The following is an 18,448-nucleotide window of genomic DNA, read 5'->3' as shown; positions in this document are numbered from 1 at the left end:
ATGCACGCCATGTGTGCACGCCCCATTCATCCATATAGCACGCGCCACCCCTTGCACCCCGTGAGCTCCCGTATGGCTTTCAGTATATGGTGAAAGCTGCGTATAACACGCCCGCGTATGACGCAGGCGCACTGTACAATAACATCCAAAATCCTCAAAACAGTGATTCCTTTATGGGGCCAGCCAAAATGCACACAAGCTTTTGAAGCTCCACTGGCTTTTTCATCAGGCAAGGTGTTAAAAATAATGCAGGATAAAAAATTATGACGATGTTAGTCAGAGGCCTGAATATTGTCAAAATGAAGCTGTTGTCCGTTCAGGTGGTGTTGGAGAGACATTCATGCAGGGCAGCTCCTCCTCCTTTTGGCCATGTGGGTACTATAGGAAATAAAATGTTAAGTTCCATTAGCAAGACAAGGACAGAGGCAATTTGGATCTCAATAGGAGCAACTCTGTCGGTCTTGCTAATGGAACTTTTTTTTTCTCTAGAGTACTCACATGTCCAGAAGGAAGAAGGACTGGCCTACATGAATGTCCCTCCAACACTACCTGAACTGCGAACAGCAACATCTTGACAAAATGCAGGCTTGTGACTAACATAATTTTTTAACAACTTTCCCTGATGAAGTGGAGGTTTGAAAGCTTGCAACATGTATATTGTGCATTTTGGTTGGCCAATGAAGTTTTCACTGTTCTGTGTCTTTCAATGCAAGACAACTTCATATTTGTGGGAAGTCATGAATTTATATAAGATTGCCAAAGCAAGCCCATAAATACATGAAAGATAGGGGAAAGATACAATTTCTTTACCATACTTTTATCTTTCAGGCAATGGAAAAAAAATCAGTGTAATACCATATTTTCCGGCGTATAAGACAACCGGGCGTATAAGACAACCCCCAACTTTTAAAATAAAAATCTAGGGTTTAGCCTATACTCACCATATAAGGCTACCCTTCTCCTAAGTAGTGTGGCAGCCGTCCGTGCACGCGTGCACTGGCTTCTGAGGGGCCTCCAAAGGCCCCTTAGAAGCCAGCGCGAGGCTGCCGGCTTGGCTTCCCAGTCCTCCGGAGGCCTGAGAAGCCGGCGGCCCCAGAGCACATGCACTGGCTTCTGAGGGGCTCCGGAGGCCCCTCAGAAGCTGGTGCAAGGCTGCCGGCTCTCCAGGCCTCCAGAGGCCTGAGAGGGTCTGTCAATCAAATGATTTGCATATTCACTTCCGCTGTCATCAATGGTGGCCTGTCATGCAATCATTAGCCAATGGCATGGGTGCTTTCCACCTTCTTTTTTTTTTTTTTTTTTAAATCTAGCGGCATTGTTCGCATATTCTATCAACTTATGAAAATTTTTAAAACTCCCAATCAAAGAACTATTAAAAAGAACTCCTAATCAAAGCATCTAGCCTCTCTATTAAAATCCTCCAAAGAAGGAGGTCCTCTCTGGATCTCCAAAAGCACTGAAGCCCAAAGGGGGCTCTGAATGGAAGGTGCCCACTTTCGCAAGGGATCCTTCAGAGAGAAGCCCTTTCTCCCCATCATCCTCCAGTCCCCCTGGGCTTAGGGCTGAGGCAGAAGGTGCCCTTCATTCCTACCTCACTGCTGCCTTTTCCCAAAGGAACACCCCACAGACAAGGCCCATTGCCACGCACCCCTACCCAGAAGCCCTCTCTGGAGGTGGCCAAGGCCCTGAGACCTCCACGGAATCCAAAGTCCATCCCACCGGCCCCCTTCACTTCTTCCACTTTTGTGCCACCAGGGAGGAAGCCCAGGTGTTGCTCCATTCTCTTCGCAACTGGTGTTCGGCAATTCTGGCTGCCTTCTGGCCTTCGGGCTCCCTCCCAAGGCAGCCCTCGACCCCTGAGGGGCAGCTGGGTTCTTTGCCCCGGACAATGAGGGGCCCTCCGCTGGCCTGCTGCCTGAGGTGAAGAGGGGGCCAGCTTCCCTGAGGAGCCCCACGGTCAGGGTCCAACAGCCAAGAGCCCTGGAGTGAGACGGCGCCTCCTTCCTTCTCACTATCAGGGGCCTCCAGAGGAAGGGAGGCAGTACCATTGTCCTCAATGGTGGACACCCAACACCTGAGTGCTATGGGACTTGAGCATATGCAGATTTTATCTGGGATGTGTGTTCTGGAACGGATCCCCTGCGTATGGCCCACTGTATGTAGCACAAGCATGCACACATTAGGGAAACATATGTAGCACAAGCATTTGCATAATCTGTCACAAAATAAAAGTTCCAATCATGACCGGGGACAAGTTCACATTTGCTGACCTCATTTCCCAAAAAGAAATGGGGAAAAAAATGCTTTCGGAAGACCTGTGCTGATGGGGATCAGGTGTGCAAAACCCTGATCTGGGTGTGAAAAAAACAGCGGCAGTGGGAATAACCCACTTTTAATCCAAATTGCAATTCAGTCTAAAAGGTAGTCCGAATTCCCATTAGGGACCCCTTAAGGAAAGTTGCATCTTATTTAAGAAATCCATTCTAAAGACAGTTTAATAGATACACATTTTCTTGTTGTCCTTTCTTACTGTATTCATGGCTTTGTTGTCATGGTTTTCTTCTGTTTTCTACCATCTCACATGACCAGTTGCGTGTGGTATAGTTCTGGCCAGCCTTATGGATTGTAAGGGCGGAACCACTTGGCAATACTTCTGCATGCATTGTGCAGATTTTCTTTTTTAAAAAACTGATCTTTGTCATATTTTAAACTATTAATAGTTTTAATAACTGACTGTAAACACAATAACAAGTTCAGCCTCCCTGGCCTCCTAGGGAAAATGTTGCAGGTCCCATCATTCATTATCTTTGGCTGTGCTAACTATATAATGATGGGTGTTGTAGTCCAACAATGCTAGGAAGTGGTACCTATTATCCTACCCTGGTTCAGTTTCTCAAGCTGTTAATTTTGCCTGCTCCTCTTTTTGCTAGTGCCTTCAATCAGGTTCTGCTCCTTTGTCAAGGCTGTCAAATAGGCTTCTGCTCCAGGGGTTGTCCAGGTTACATCCTGCCAGCTGTTACATTTATACATGTACCAGTGCCTTAGTTTTACATTGAGTCCAAAGCTCTTTCCTCTGCCCTTTCAAGTACTAATATTGGAGACCCTTCTATTCTACCTCCTATTTCTGAGTACTACAAGGTCAACCATTGCTCAGGTCACCCAGGTATAGGTAGAATGCCTGCTGGTATGGGATACACAAAAGTTTCATTTTGTTGCTAAATGCATGGTAGCAGAATTATTCCTACTGATTTCTGCCCCACCCCCATTTTGTCTGTCTTTCCAACTTCAGTGTATCTACACTGAAGAAATAATGCAGTTTAACACCACTTTAAGTTCTCTAGCTCCATCCTATGGAATCCTGGGATTTGTAGTTTTACAAGATCTTCAACCTTCTCTGCCAAAACATTTGGGTGCTCACAAAGCTTCAAATCCCAGAATTTTATAGGATGGAGCCATGGCAATTAAAGTGGTGTCAAACTGCATTATTTTTTATAGTGTAGATGCACTCTTGGTGCCTTAAAAACAGCACTAGATATCTTAGCAATATATAGACATAAAAGTACAAAGAATAAAAATTAAAATCCATAAATGCAGACAGCTCAACTTTGAAATGGGAGTCGGTATCAGGGATTTTCTAAAAATATGCAAGCACACTTGTTGACACTGGGTCACCCATTTTTATAAAGATCTTATTGTAGCTGGCAGTGTCAAAGGTGATAGCAAAATAGTCTGCTGTGAGTGTAAGTGTACTAGGATCTGCCTGAACTGTTTGTGGCTTAAGTTTGAGCTCCAAGCTTTTTGGTTTTAGTAAGGGTCACATTGGCCTGTAAATTGAGCTCTTAATTAACTGCAGCAAGACATCTGTACAGTAATTCTTGGGAGATATTTGGCTTGCCGTATGGCTCACAGATGCCATGCTGTTGTAATGGACACAGCATGCATTCCCAGATCCTCTGCCATGTGGTATTTCAGTTGCTGACAGTCAACAGCAGAGTCTGGCTCTTGCTGGGGAAACTGCTATTTGGTTCATAGATCTCTCTCTCTTCTTCTTTCCCTTCCAGGGAACCAATCTTGTCCTCTGGCATCTGTTGAAGGCTTTAACCTGGCAAGAAAAAAATGGGAGCCCTTGCCCTCTATGCCCACAGGGCGCTGTTCCTGCTCAAGTCTGGAGACACCCAACCTGCTCTTTGTGATTGGTGGGGTGGCCCAGGGACCCAGCAGTGCTGTGGAGGCTTTGAGTGTCCAGCAGGGGATCTGAATGATGCTTCCTGGTGGAATGTTTTCCGCCAACACAACTCAAGAAGAATGAAGTGCCTGACCATGGTGGTAGGATGGATGCGTGTCTGAGGAAGCCAGGAGGAGAACACATGCTTCATTGCTGATGTGGCAGCCTGTGGAAGTATCTTTTCCTCTTGCTGTTCTCCAAGAAACTCATTTAACCGTTGCAAAGTACAGTATAGTACAGAGTAGCCCAGAGACTGGTGCAATCTGCTCCTTTGCCCCCTGCCATAGGCATGACGGGAATCAAGCATGTGAACACGCTCTCTACCTGGTTGAGCAAGGGGAAGGGCTTAAGGAAGCTGGCTTTCTTGTTGCCACAGGCAGGAGCAGAAGGCCTTGCTGCACAGCCATGGATCCTTCATTGCATGCAACCTTCTGGCTCCAAGTTGACATGGTGAGAATGTGGGCGGGGCTGGACAAGGCTGGGCTCACCATTTAAGTGATTGCTTTCACCAAACTAAAACTTTAAGCAATTCAGCTCCCTTCCCTTTTGTTATCACTGTTGAATTTTAGGTTGTAATCTCTTCAGACCACAGCTCTCTTGTCAATCTTTCTTCCTTGCTTATGCTACTCTGCAAGCTGCCCATGTATACTGGTGATGCTGTGTTAATAACAACTCAGATGAATGCAAAGCCTTCAGGAAACAACTGGGTTATGGTGTGGCAAGCATGAGTGAGTTTTGGAGATTAATTCATGGTTAAGCAATCACACAGCCCAGGACACAATTCTGCCCTCGTTCTTCCCATGCTTGTTTGGCAGCACGGAGTGGCCCTTAAAATTTTGAAAAGTTCATTTTTGGACTGCACCTTCCACTGAACAGTGGTTGGCAGGGGAATTGTGAGCACTGTAGTCCAAAAAAGTACCTTCTCTCACCTCTGGCCCTCAGTTGCAAAGGGCAGTGCAGAGGGGATGTTTCCTCAGCAGGCTCTGAGGAAAAATGAATGAACGTGTTTTCCTAGTAGAGCAGATAATCTGTTTCTGCTTTCAGCTGCCCTTGCTATTCTTGTGCTGATGTCTCATATGCTGTTCAGCTGTCAACTCTAGGAAGGCTGGGTGTAGCCGTGACGCCCTGTGGTGTGTTCCTAACCCAGTTTCCTGTCTCATGTAGCACATAAGGTGCCCTCTAGCTCAGTGCCTAGGAGGTGGTTTAGCACCTCACGCCAATAAAACCAGTGGGATTTTTTTTCCTGGCTTTGTGTTCTCATTCAAGGTTAGGTCCTATGTGCTGATCCATTCTTTGTCTTGGCTGGTATCACATCCTGACTGTTTCTCTGCATTTTACCTTCAGAAGAGAGGTGACACCCAGTTGCGCCCTCCTCCCACTACGAGGTGAGAAGGGGCAAACATGTGAGAAGAGCTTTCACTGTGGTGATAGCCTCCTCCTGAGGAGGAGGCTGGCACTGCAGTGAACAAGAAAGACAGGTGCATCCCTCCAGGCTTTGCAACAACAGTGGCTCCCTCCTCAGCAGAAGGATGCCATCATGGTGATACAAATGGAAGAGCATGCCCTTCTGGCCGCTGCCGCCCTCCTGGCAGCCCCTCCGCACCGAGTGACCCCAGGGGTGGGGACACCAATGACTTCTCCTTGGCCAAATAATCAATCTGCCCTCATGAAGTGCTTTCATAAATGGTTGCCTCGGCTTCAGTCAAAAGCCCTGTCCATAAAAAAGAAGTGAATGCATTTGGATGTTGAATCAGGAAGAAAGCACACATGTGAGCCCCATTTCCAGTGTTTCAACACTCACAAACTCCACTTCTTTCATGTATACATTCAATGTCAAGGGCTAAAGGGGGCTTTGAAGCACATTCAGCTGAATGTGCTTAAGACATCTGCATTCCCGCATCCTGCTTATCAGGGTTCTCAGGCACAAGGAGGACTCTAGGCACGTTCAGTCAAATGCATTCGGAATCTCTTATCAGACCTTCCTGTTGAAAACAAGAAGATTGCAAAAGGGGCAGATGTGTACTGGGATGCTGTGCGGAGGCCGGAAAAATTCTAAATCCACTTTTGCCAGATTTAGCTAGGCTGAACATGCGAGTCAGCAAGTGGCCTCCTTTGGGAAACAGGAAAAGAGGCCGAAACAGAGCAGTAATGGAGGGTAACCCGAGAAGAAAGCAATGCCGGACCAATACAGGGCAGCCTATTGCTCAACTAAGAGCTAGATGATGACTTGCAGCTCTTTATAGGTTGACTTCTGGGCCAACTGAGCAGGCCTAGCATCACCACCTGGCTACTGGGATCCATGGCCAGCATTGCTACCTATTGGGCCCCACAACTGATAGTGATAACTGCTGGGACAATTGATCTTTGCTACCTCAGGTTGCAGCCATCATCTTAGATTTCCTAGTACGCACTACCCTGAAAACTGCAAGATTCTGTGTTTTTGTTTTTTAAAAACCTTATCATTACAAAATGATAAAAGTTCCCAGACCCCATACTTTTGTGCTGGTGTCACTTTTTTTAAAATGTACAGGACTGTAGCCTGGATATTGCATTTTCAGGAAACCTAATATGATAACCTCAAAGTCTGCAAACGAGAAATATCTTTTTGGGCCTCTTTACCTGTTTTGGCTTCCATGTGATCCCATTCTGGGCCACAGCATGGTGTTTGCACTGGAATAATATTTGGGAGGGGATCCCTGAGGGCTTTCTCAATGTTCTGGAGAGCTTAAATAGCCACAAAAATGGGATTGGGCCAGTGCAGTCTACAGGACACAATGATTTAAATCCTAGTGTGATAATCTTTGAGACAGGCTCTTGGTGAATTAAAATCAGGTTTCTTGGATATGAAAACTACAGTCATAAGCAAGGCTAAAAGTTGATCTTACAGCCACTTATGACAAAATCCAAAGGCTTTGAAAACTAAAATAGGCTTCAGAACAGAGGCGGATTAACCTAACCTGCCAGTTCACCTAAATACTTCCCTTACCCTTTTCCTCCACCAACCCTTACTTTAAAAATTATTATTATTATTTTATTTACATATATCCCACCTTTTTCTCAATACAGGGACTCAAGACAAGTTAATAGCTACCTTTAAAGTAAATCATTAAACATAAATTGACTGTTAATGCAAGTATGCTATTTACAGGTTAAATTAAGTAAGTGGAATCCAGATATACATTCCTCCTTACTGACAAAGCCCTTATGGGGAGGCCTGTAGAAAAGTCACAGCAGCACAGCCCCTTCATTTCTCACACAAGACAGAAGTTATGCAGTCCAGCAAGATTTTAAGTTTCTCCCATTCTTAACCTTGTACAAAGGGGCATTTAACTTCCTGTAGACAAAAACAGAGGAAACATCAGGTGTCCAGTCAGCAAGTGTGCCACTGCAAACAGTCAGAGACCGTCCATCGGGGTAGCTTGGAAGACATTGGACGCCTGTAGATGGGTTTTCCCTCTGGAGCAAGGGTTTCTGCCACTGCCACCGGGTTGGCTTCTGTTGCAGTGTGCTCACTGGGTGCAGGAATGGTGGGCTCACCAGAGGTGGGAGCAGCAGTTGATTCACCAGAGACAGGAGCAGTGGTCTCACTAGAAGCAGAAGCAGTGGTCTCGTCGGAGGCAGGAGCAGTTGTCCCTTGCTCCTTAAATTCCATCTCTTTTGCGTGCGGCTTGAGTACCCTGGGGTAGGGTTCCCTCAAAGAATAGCTCCGGAACGTGTGCTGGTAGGTGGTGCTAGGGGTGCGTAGGAGGGGCTGTCTTTCCAGGTAAGCGTGACGGACTAGCAACTGGGGGATCTTCTCTCTGGAGCGGAAGTCAGCCTGGTAACTTGAGATAAGGGGTCTCTCACGTTGTAACTCTTCCTTCAGGGGGATCCAGTCGATTAGGTTGTGTGTGCTGGGAAGGCTCCCCTCTATTCTCTTCCTTCCTAAGCCCTGCCATGAAGCAAAGAGAAGATTCTTCACAGGTAAAGACAAATGTTAAAAGCATTTAGAGGAGTGAAAGTTACTGGAAAATGCTCTTATCCTCTTTTAGTAGGAACTAGTGATGAGTTAACGACTCTGGGCTCAATTTGGCTTTGGATCTCACCTTGGAAAAAATACATTTTTGACTACTATTCCTCAATTCTGTCTAGCCAGGATGGCAACATCCCATGCTTTCCGTGGGATTCTGTTTTTTGTTTTGTTTTTTAAATACAGCTTTTTCAAACTCTGAATTGGACTCAGCTGTGCCCACCTGCTCAATCTGGAAAACCTATATTCCTATAGGCCACTGGTTCTCAAACTTTTTACTGTTGTGACCCTCTTTACATCTACATGTGGATGTCACACACCCCCTCACTGGTTGCAGTATATGAAAACAATTATTTTGTTTGTTTAGTGTGTGTATTTTCATTTGCACATTCATGTTATGTTCATATTTTTTACATTTTATAAGGGAATAACATTGTTCAAATTAGAACAGTTTTATTTAAGCAAATTCAATATTTAACACGTGTTGAGAAGTAGAGGAGGAGGAGGAGAGATCAGGGTTTCCAAGTCTCTCCCCCCCCACACACAGCTGGGGGAACCTGCCCCCCACAGTTTGAGAACCACTGCTCTAGGCCCAATTCTGTATTGAAAAACTGTTCTCGCCTCTATGATAGTAATAATACTATGGTTTTTAAACCTCTCTCCACCCTTACCCCCATCAGCCTTCTGCTTCTGCCCATCTGTATAACATGATGGCAACAATATCAGCAACAAAACTGAAAGGGAGGAATGATTATGGTGGAGAGCCAGTGTGGTCTGAGAACTGGACTATGACTCTGGACATCAGGGTTCAAATCCCCACTCAGCCATAGAAACCCACTAGGTGACCTTGGGCAGGGGGGGGTCAGTGGGGTCTGGACCCTCCCCCTTCCATTAGATACAATGAATGGTGCATGATGCTGCGCCCAAGCCCCATTATAATGGTGGCACTTAGTCTGGACCCCCCTTCCCAAAATCCTGGCTACGTCCCTGCCTTGGGCAAGTCACAGGAGTCATACCATTCACTGTGACTGTTCTAGTAGTTAAATTTGCCATCACTCTAGAGTGAATCTCTTGCCATCAGCACCTGATTATGTATCAGTTCTCCAAATAGTAATCAAAAGATCATTTCATGCCACAATCCTATGATTCATTACCATCTTCTGTCAGTTTTATATTGTAAATAGTGGTTTGAATGTTGGACTATAACTCTTGGAGACCATGGTTCAAATCTTTACTCATCTATAGGAACCCACTGGGTGACCTTGGACAAGTCAGAGAAGGGCAAAGGCAAACCCCATCTGAACAAATCTTGCCAGGAAAACCCAGGGGTAGGGTTGCTTTAGAGTTGCTATAGGTTTATATAGCCATCACTGTCTTAAAAAAACTCTGGAGACTGATAGGGCTATCTTGCATGACATACCTAATATAGTACCAAGAATATATGTCTATTCCTATCTTTTAAAACCAGCATTTTTTTTAAAAAAAAATCTGCATTTGGAAAACGGTTCTGTAGTGTGTATTAGCCAGGCAAAGATTTTTTTTAATGCAATCTTTTCCTAATTTTTGCAATGCTTTCTGGTGAGAATAGCTATAAAGGACTGTGTAGATCCATGTGTTGATCAATGGAAATCTGACCGAAGCTCTGTACTATGGCTTCTGCAAATTCACCTTCCATTTAACTAATATTTCCCAAGTAGGGATGCAAAGAATATTTGTTATTGTTCATGCCTAGATCAAGAAAATGGGAGGAATAATAGAGCAGTGAGAATCTTGCACAATTTTCTCCCACTTCTTAAGTGTCGTGGTGGAATTATTCTACATAGAAAACATAGCAAGAGGCCAGTGGACAACAATCTATTTTCTCAGTTGAAAATAAGTTTCTTGTGCAACACCCCCACCCTTTTTTTTCTGCACAGAAAACAATTTTTGCACAAAAAAGCCCACATGACTTTCTGTACAGAATAATTCCTCCAAAAGATTGAGGCATTTTGAGTATGAGGATAATACAACAAAGGAATAATCATTTTCTACCACAGCAGGAAGAAAACCAATTATTTATCCTTGCACACACAGAATGAAAGAGTTGAGGATTTTCATCCCTATTTCCAACCTTGTCTTTGCAGCCATAATGACTAGAAAAATATTTTAAATGCTGAAAATTTCAGGATGCCAATTTCTTGCACTAAATCACATAATTTATGTGGTCCTGACCTCCTAAACTTAGCCATCTACTGCTACATTACTGACCAGAACTTGCCTCTATTCTGGGATAGGAAATACACAGCTCACTAGATATTGTTGGACTTCAACTCCTGTCAGCTCTGCCAACATGTCCAGTGATGGAGCATGATAAGAACTGTAGCTGAACAACATCCAGATTGCCACAGGTTCTCCAACCCTGGTGTAAAGGGTATAGTGTAAAGGAAATCATGAAGGACCCAATAACACTGCCTCTTCCTTTCTGCCTGATTCTTTCCTTAGTGGTGCATCTGGACACCTGTGTTCAGCTGTGGAAGGATTCTTACAAAACAAATCTGTATTAACAATTCATGATGTGGCAAGAGATGACCAAATGCAAAAAACCCTCCCTCCCAGCTCTGCCACTGTTTGGAGTACATCAGGCACTTATTGGATGTGAGACTGTCAGCTACCAAGAGCGGAGGTACAACCTTAGGCTACCCGTGGAGCACACAGTCCTTTCTTAAATAGTGCTTCATCAAATGTAGCCAGTTGATGTCATCCCAGTTCCTGGCAGCTGCCAAGGGAAGCTAATCACATTAGGAATGAAAATAATGGCCCTAATCAACCACTCCTTTGATTAACTTCTCTGCCTATTCTTTTGCTATGTCGGGTGGGGAGACAAGGAGCTGACAGAAATCCACAGGCATATCCTGCCAGCATACTCACACTCTCAAAATACGTTGCTGATCCTGGGAAGGCATGCCTGTTGTCGTGCTTGGAGAATATGTGCTTTGAAGGGGTTTCCTTGAAAAGAACACAAACCAAGGTTAGATCCATGCAAAAGGTACAGCCTGCAGCTGGGCCAACAAGGAACAGAAAATGAGATTTGCTGATCTTAATCTTGTTGAGGACTAGCACAACGCACAGATCAGAGATTCTACAAACTGAGGAGCTATGGAGGAATATGTACCATCTTTCTGGCCTTAAATCTCAGCCTCAGGTTCTCCACCTGTGAAATGAAACGACTATGATCTTGGAAGTGATGTGATAATGGACACAACTCCAAAGCAGTCCAAAGCAACTCCAAAGGACTGCTTCTTTGAATAACAACATTTCTTTATAACACCCACTCTACCAAAGAGTGGTACATTAGAACATATACAATAAAAAGTGAATGATAAAACACCACACCAAAAAATACTAAAATAATATGCTAAAAACAAACAAAATCCTCCATCACTACCCATTTCAGCCACCTTAGGTATGCTCAGCAACTTAATGTGTCAAATCAAAGAGGAAAGTTTTCAACCCTTTATGAAAGTGGATCAGATCCTCCTCAAACATGGAGCCAGATCCTCACAGCCTTGACAGAGCTATACGCATGGGTAAAACTGCCAATAATACTTTGCAGATCTTAAATTTCTAGATGGTACATACCATGCTAGCCAAGCTGCCAAATATGGGGGAGATTAAACCACAGGGGCCTAAATACTAGGACCAAAAACATATAAGGAGCCCTGACCCAAACTGGAAGTCACAGGAAAGATCTATGAGAGGAAGAAACATGGGAGTATTTGGGGAGATTTAAGACAACCAAGACAGCACTGTTCTGGATTAAAACCAGAGGAGTAAGAGAGCAAAAAGACAATCCTACCAGTAGGCTATTGCAATAGTCCAGGCCTGAAATAACCAAGGCCTGGACAAGCAAATGGGCAGTCTTAACAATCACAAACCTATGGATCCTGCAGATGTTTAGAAGGTGGACATGCCATAGCTGTTGCCCCATAAAGAGGCATAGGGACAAATGATGATCCAGCAGACTCCCATGAAGGTCATGAAAGTGGGGCTTTAGAAAGATCACTGGAAGCTTATGGTGCTTTTGTAATGAACTGATTACTTACAAAACCAGTCCATGTATCACCTTTGGTTGTAGGCTATGCAGCTCCCACCCATTTTGTCCCAGAATCCAGTTGATGGGTTGGGCTACACAAAAAGTACAATTGCTATAGTAATCCAGATCAGGGGCATCAAGGGTACATTCTTGACAGCTAACCAGGAAAAGCTATGACCAGAGATAAGAATGATTTAAAATCCACAAAACTGATACATTTATTGAGAAAACTAAGAAGCACAAAATAACATCATGCAAGTTATTGATGCCATACTGGCTTCTTCATGAGACAAAGATATTAAAAATCACACAGGAGAAGAAAACTTATGATGTTAGGTTTACAGGCCTACATTTTACAATAACATCCAAAAACCACAAAACAGTGATACTATTATCGGGCCAAATGCTCAAAATACATGTTGCAAACTTTCAAAGCTCCACTGGCTTCTTCATCAAGCAAAGGTGTTAAAAATCATACAGGAGAAAGGGAAAAAGTGATGATGTTAGTCATAGGCCTGCATTTTGTCAAAATGTTATTGCTGCTGTTCTCAGTTCAGACTGTATGGAGGGGTATTCATGCAGGCAGGCAGGCAGGCCCCTTTTTCTGGCCATACATACATTCTTGCTAACTAGAATTGTGTTGGCTTTTCCTTTTCCTGCTGCATCACGCTAGTAACTCATGTTCAGCTTGTGCTCTACTAAAACCCCCAAATCCTTTTCATATATAATGTTATAAAGCTAGATGCCACCCATCCTATGTTTCTGCCTTTCATTTTTCCTGTGGCAATGAAAGTATCTCATCCGTAAACAATAGATTGTTTAGATCTCCAAGTAACATACTGTATATCTAAACTCTCAGAGCTGTTGGTGACTAGTAAGCTTTTCCTTGAGCTATTTCACATTTCATGATCACACAAGCCCACTAATAATCAATGAATTTTACTAGCCCCTCTTAATGAGTGGTTGTCTAGAAGTGTGGCACAGTGATTTGAGTGTTGGACTACAACTCGAGACCAGGGTTCAGTTCCCAGCTCAGCCATGAAACCCACTGGGTGGCCTTGGATAAGTCACATGCTCTCAGCATCAGGGGAAGGCTATGGCAAATCTCTGAACAAATCTTGCCAAGAAAACCCTGTGATAGGGACACCATAAGTCAGAAACGACTTGAAGGCACACACCAACAGCATCAACGAGTGGTTATGTTGTCACTGTTTTTCCTTCTTATTTGGTCATATGTGCTGCTTTTCCCAGAGAATGAACTCAAGTTAAAAAAAACATATAAACATATATACAAAAACATAAAGAAAAACATTCACAAATGGATGGTGCATTAAAACCATTTATAAAAATCCATTAAAAATACAGTGAATAAATTTACAAAACAGCACACTACTAAAAGCTCCTGCAGAGAGTTCCTAAAAGCCTGTTGTAACAAGGCTGTATTGTTAAGTGATATGTCATCTTTTTATTGAAATAACATTTAATGTCAACAAAAAGAAAACAAATTCAATTCTCAGGCAAACAAAACTTATTGTTAGTCATCACTTACAGGGCCTTATCCTGCGCAGTGTTGGACGGCTGGGCCCTTTCCTCCCTGTTGAAGAAGCTGCTCAGCACTGCTGTGTGGAAATGCAGACTGTTCAATATGCAGCTGTCAACTTCAAGAAATACTCTCTTGGCAGACAAATTGAATCAATATGCCACCAGGAGTGACCATTTTAAGGGATTCTTTATTGTGCCTTTCATTGATGCCTGCCAAATGCTTGCAAGCTGGCAACTGAAGACCAGCTTTGCTTTCTTTCAGAGGTATCCCCCCCCCCAGTTCCTGGCTATGGGCTGTCAGCACATGCATGGCCTCTCAGCATAGGGCACACCTGAATATCCATCATGGTGTAGTGGTCTGAGAATTGGTCTATGGACCTTTCCACACAGGGCACAGAAGTAGGGTCAGTTCGCATTGGTCGATGCGTACTCGCGTTATATCGCATTGTTCATTCACACCCGCGCTCTCTGAATACGCTTTGCCGATTCGTATTTGCGTCATATCGCATTGTTGTTTCACACCTGGGCAGCCTTCCAAATCGAGGTTTTGCGAATCGGCCAATGCGTATTCAGGCAAAGTGAGGCAAGTGCAGATTGGATAACCACACCAGCCCAATACAATGTGTATTGGCCGGTGCGCATCGGCAGCCTTGCGCATGCTCTGTGGGGTTCTGAATGGGGGCAACATTTTTAACTTCCGGGGTGATGAATGAGGTCACTGTTTAGCGTGTAATATTGCAAGAATTGCTGCCTTTAGCCACTTATGAAAGGGGTATGCACCATCTGTATATGTTTGTGTGTATGTATGTATGTGTGTGTATATATATATATATATATACACACACAGTCGGCCCTTCTTATACACGGATTTTTTATACACGGATTTAAGCATACACGGTTTGAAAATGTTCCAAAAAAGTATAAATTTACCTTGATTTCCCATTTTTTATTAGGGACACCATTTTGCTATGTCATTATACTTAATGGGACTTGAGCATATACAGATTTTGTTATACACAGGGGATCTTGGAACCAAACCCCAGCGTATAACAAGGGTCCACTGTATATGCACACACATAAATACATACATACATACTTATATATATACACATAGTGGTACAGCAAAAAGTGAGATGCCTTTTTTATGTGTACACACACATTTGTCTGAATGAGCGTATACACACATACACACACACATATACATATATAGATATACACACATATACACACAGTGGTACAGCCAAAAGTGTGATGCCTTTTTTATGTGTACACACACATTTGTTTGTATGAGTGTTAATACACACACACACACACATACATATATATATATATACACACACAAACACACACATATATACAAAAACACACTGTGCCACAGCCAAAAGTGTGATGCCGTATTTATATGTGTACACACACATCTGTCTGCTTGAGTGTTTGTATATATGTGTGTGTGTGTGTGGGTGTGTATATATATATATACATATACACACACACATATACACATATATACACACATATACATATATATATATATATATATACACACACACACACACACAAACTGTAGAGCAGCCGAAAGTGTAATGCTGCATGTATATGCTTACACACACATCTTTGTGTGTGTATGTGTGTGTGTGTGTATGTGTGTGTATGTACACACACACATACACACACACACATATACATAAAATCTATACACACATAGTACATACTATACATACACACACACACACACGCAAACTGTGGAGCAGCCGAAAGTGTAATGCTGCATGTATATGCTTACACACACATCTTTGTGTGTGTGTGTGTGTGTGTGTGTGTGTGTGTGTGTATGTATATACACACACACACACACATACATACATACATATATATATATATATACACACATATACAGATACATCCCCCCCCCGACACAAAAGTTTTCTGCTTTATCTCGGTCAGTGGAAAAATCGCTCCCCAGCCCCAGCGGTTGTCCTGAAAGGGGAAAGGGCCAACGGAAGGAGATGGGGAAAATTCCAGTGCAGCATCATGGGAAATTTGTAACCCGGTGGTCTTCAGGAGAACCAGCGGATTGGATGTACACACCAGCCAAAGCAGCAGAGGTTTCACACTGGCCATCAATATGGATCCTGTGAATCTACTAATTTTGCGGACTCGCAAAACGGAGGAGCCGGCTGTCTTCAGTTCGGAACCCCGCCGTGAATGGTCTCCAGAGTCATAGGACCTTACCACACAGGACACAGAAGTAGGGTCAGTTCGCATTGGTCGATGCGTATTCACGTTATATTGCATTGCTCAATACATATTCTGAGCTCACAGGTGTGAAACACCAATGCGATATAACGCGAATACACCAATGCGAACTGACCCTACTTCTGTGCCCTGTGTGGTAAGGTCCTATGACTCTGGAGACCAGGGTGTGAATCCTAGCTAGGCTGCATAAACCTACCTTTGGCTACACTCTCTCAGCCTCAGAGGATGACAATGGCACCCCACCCAGAAGAAGCCTGCTAAGAAAACCCCAGTGTTCCAATAACAACCCACAGAAAGATAGTAACCAATCCATGTGTAACTGAAATACTCCCTCATTCTTCCTCTTTTAATCCCAGCCTTCATGCCCCACTCTTTCTTCTCATTTCCCTCTTCTGATTTCAGACTGTCAGTCCCCTTGAGGAAGGGGCCTATCAAGCCTGATAGGTGGTTCAATACTGTACTCACATTTGTAAAGTACCCTGTAAACAGATGGTGTACATAATATATACATAATAAAAGTTCACAATTCATCTATATGCCATATGAACACTGCTTACAAGAAACACTGCCCCTCTAGCTTATCCCATCTGGATGAGGGAAAACAGACTCAGTTTGAATCCAGAGAAAACGGAAGTGCTCGTGATAGGTTCCCCAGGCCCGGGGAAGGATATTTGTCCACCTGTCCTGAACGGGGTCACGCTCCCCTTGAAGGACTCCGTTCGCAGTCTGGGGGTGATTCTGGACTCGTCGCTCCGCCTTACATCTCAGGTGGATGTGACGGTCAGGAGCACCTGTTATCAGCTTCGGCTGATATGCCAGCTGCGACCCTACCTGGGCCGGGGGGGGACCTTGAAATGGTGGTACATGCTCTGGTGACCTCACAGTTGGATTTCTGTAATGCGCTCTACATGGGGCAACCCTTGTACCATACTCGGAAGCTACAACTGGTTCAGAACATGGCAGCAAGACTGGTCACTGGATCCTCCAGGACCAGCCACATAACACCTGTCTTGAAAGATCTACATTGGCTGCCTATTCGCTTCTGGGCGCAATACAAGGTGTTGGTTATAACCTATAAAGCCCTAAATGGCTTGGGCCCAGGGTACTTGGAGGACCACCTCTCCCCATACAATCCGCCCCGCACTCTCAGATCAGCCGGGAAGCAACTGTTGAGGGTTCTAGTCACAAAATATGCTGCAACTGCTCAGAGGGCATATTCTATCTCGGCCCCGCAGCTCTGGAACTCTCTTCCCGGCGAGCTCCGCTCAGTCACCTCCCTTGACCAATTTAGGAAGAGGTTAAAAACCTTCCTCTTCGAACAAGCCTTTCCCCAGACATTGTAACATCTGTTATCTCCCCACTGCACACCACACATGCACTTTTGAGTCAGCTAGTCTGTATGTTTTAGCTTGTATTTTTAACCTTGTTTTAATTGTTTTATATTGATGTACTGATTGATTGTTTTTACAATTTGTATATTGTATACAACCATGTTACCCGCTTTGATCTACCCAGGAAAAGCGGGCTACAAATAAATGATTTATTTATTTATTATTATCTATAATCTACTCTAGCTGGTAGTAATTCTCAAGACCTCATGCAAATCCTTCCTGACATCTGACATCCTTCAAGCTTGTAACCTCCTGCGTCCAAGCCACATGTTCTGTGACAGAACTATGGCCCTTCTTATTTTTCAATTCGTCCTCAAATACTCTGCTTATGAGGTCATTTACCTCCATCCCACATTCAATATATGCAGAAAAGCATGTCCCATTGAGTGACTTCACAAGTGAGCTATGATTGAAAACCTAGCAGCAAGCACTGACAACCCAATCCCAGTGCAAGGGCAAATGGCATACAACAAGGCTGACTTCCAAGTATATATAACTTTCCTATATCGAGTCAGATCATACATAGATCCTTCCATCTATCTCTGCAGCTCCCTACAGTTTCAGGCAGAGGTCTGAGCTCCTTTAACTGGAGATATTGAGAACTGATTGAACTAGGGGCTATCTGTATGCTAAACATGTCCTCTGACACTGAACTATTGCCCTTTTCTTCTGTATTCTTGGAAACCATTTGGTTCCCCAGATACCTATTTCAGTCACAGGTGAGAGAGGTATATTTGTCATCCTTTCATTTGTGCCCAAGCTTCATAATGAAGTCAGCACCATCAACTAACATGGGCTCCATCATTCAAAGAGAGATGGAACCATCTCCTTTACAGTGTTTGAAAACCAAAATTTTAGTACAAGTTAAGCTGCTAGCTTTTATTATAGTATCATTAAAAATACAATTGTGTCTAGGGGCAAGATAAAGTGCTTTGGGGCACTCAGACTGTAAA

General features: G+C 43.8%; 2 protein-coding genes across 13 annotated transcripts in view; one reads left to right on the top strand and one right to left on the bottom strand.

Moving 5' to 3' along the window:
- The window catches only part of KLHDC8B (kelch domain containing 8B), a 54,402-nt gene extending 48,939 nt beyond the window's left edge, over positions 1 to 5,463 (top strand). For all 7 annotated transcript variants that reach the window (XM_042452681.1, XM_042452685.1, XM_042452686.1 and 4 more), the window contains one exon: positions 4,062 to 5,463. In XM_042452681.1, the coding sequence (XP_042308615.1) occupies positions 4,062 to 4,258 (197 nt within the window). In that variant the 3' untranslated portion in view covers positions 4,259 to 5,463. The remainder of the gene's footprint in view (positions 1 to 4,061) is intronic.
- A 1,814-nt stretch (positions 5,464 to 7,277) lies between these two features.
- The window catches only part of C2H3orf84 (chromosome 2 C3orf84 homolog), a 34,755-nt gene continuing 23,584 nt past the window's right edge, over positions 7,278 to 18,448 (bottom strand). For all 6 annotated transcript variants that reach the window (XM_042454038.1, XM_042454040.1, XM_042454037.1 and 3 more), the window contains 2 exons: positions 11,142 to 11,219; positions 7,278 to 8,156 (listed from right to left, as the gene is read on the bottom strand). In XM_042454038.1, the coding sequence (XP_042309972.1) occupies positions 7,596 to 8,156; positions 11,142 to 11,219 (639 nt within the window). In that variant the 3' untranslated portion in view covers positions 7,278 to 7,595. The remainder of the gene's footprint in view (positions 8,157 to 11,141; positions 11,220 to 18,448) is intronic.

The sequence above is a fragment of the Sceloporus undulatus genome, chromosome 2, assembly GCF_019175285.1.
Source record: "Sceloporus undulatus isolate JIND9_A2432 ecotype Alabama chromosome 2, SceUnd_v1.1, whole genome shotgun sequence".
Classification (NCBI taxonomy): domain Eukaryota; kingdom Metazoa; phylum Chordata; class Lepidosauria; order Squamata; family Phrynosomatidae; genus Sceloporus; species Sceloporus undulatus.
Note: the sequence above shows the minus strand (reverse complement) of the source record. Positions and strands in the feature narration are given on the sequence as shown.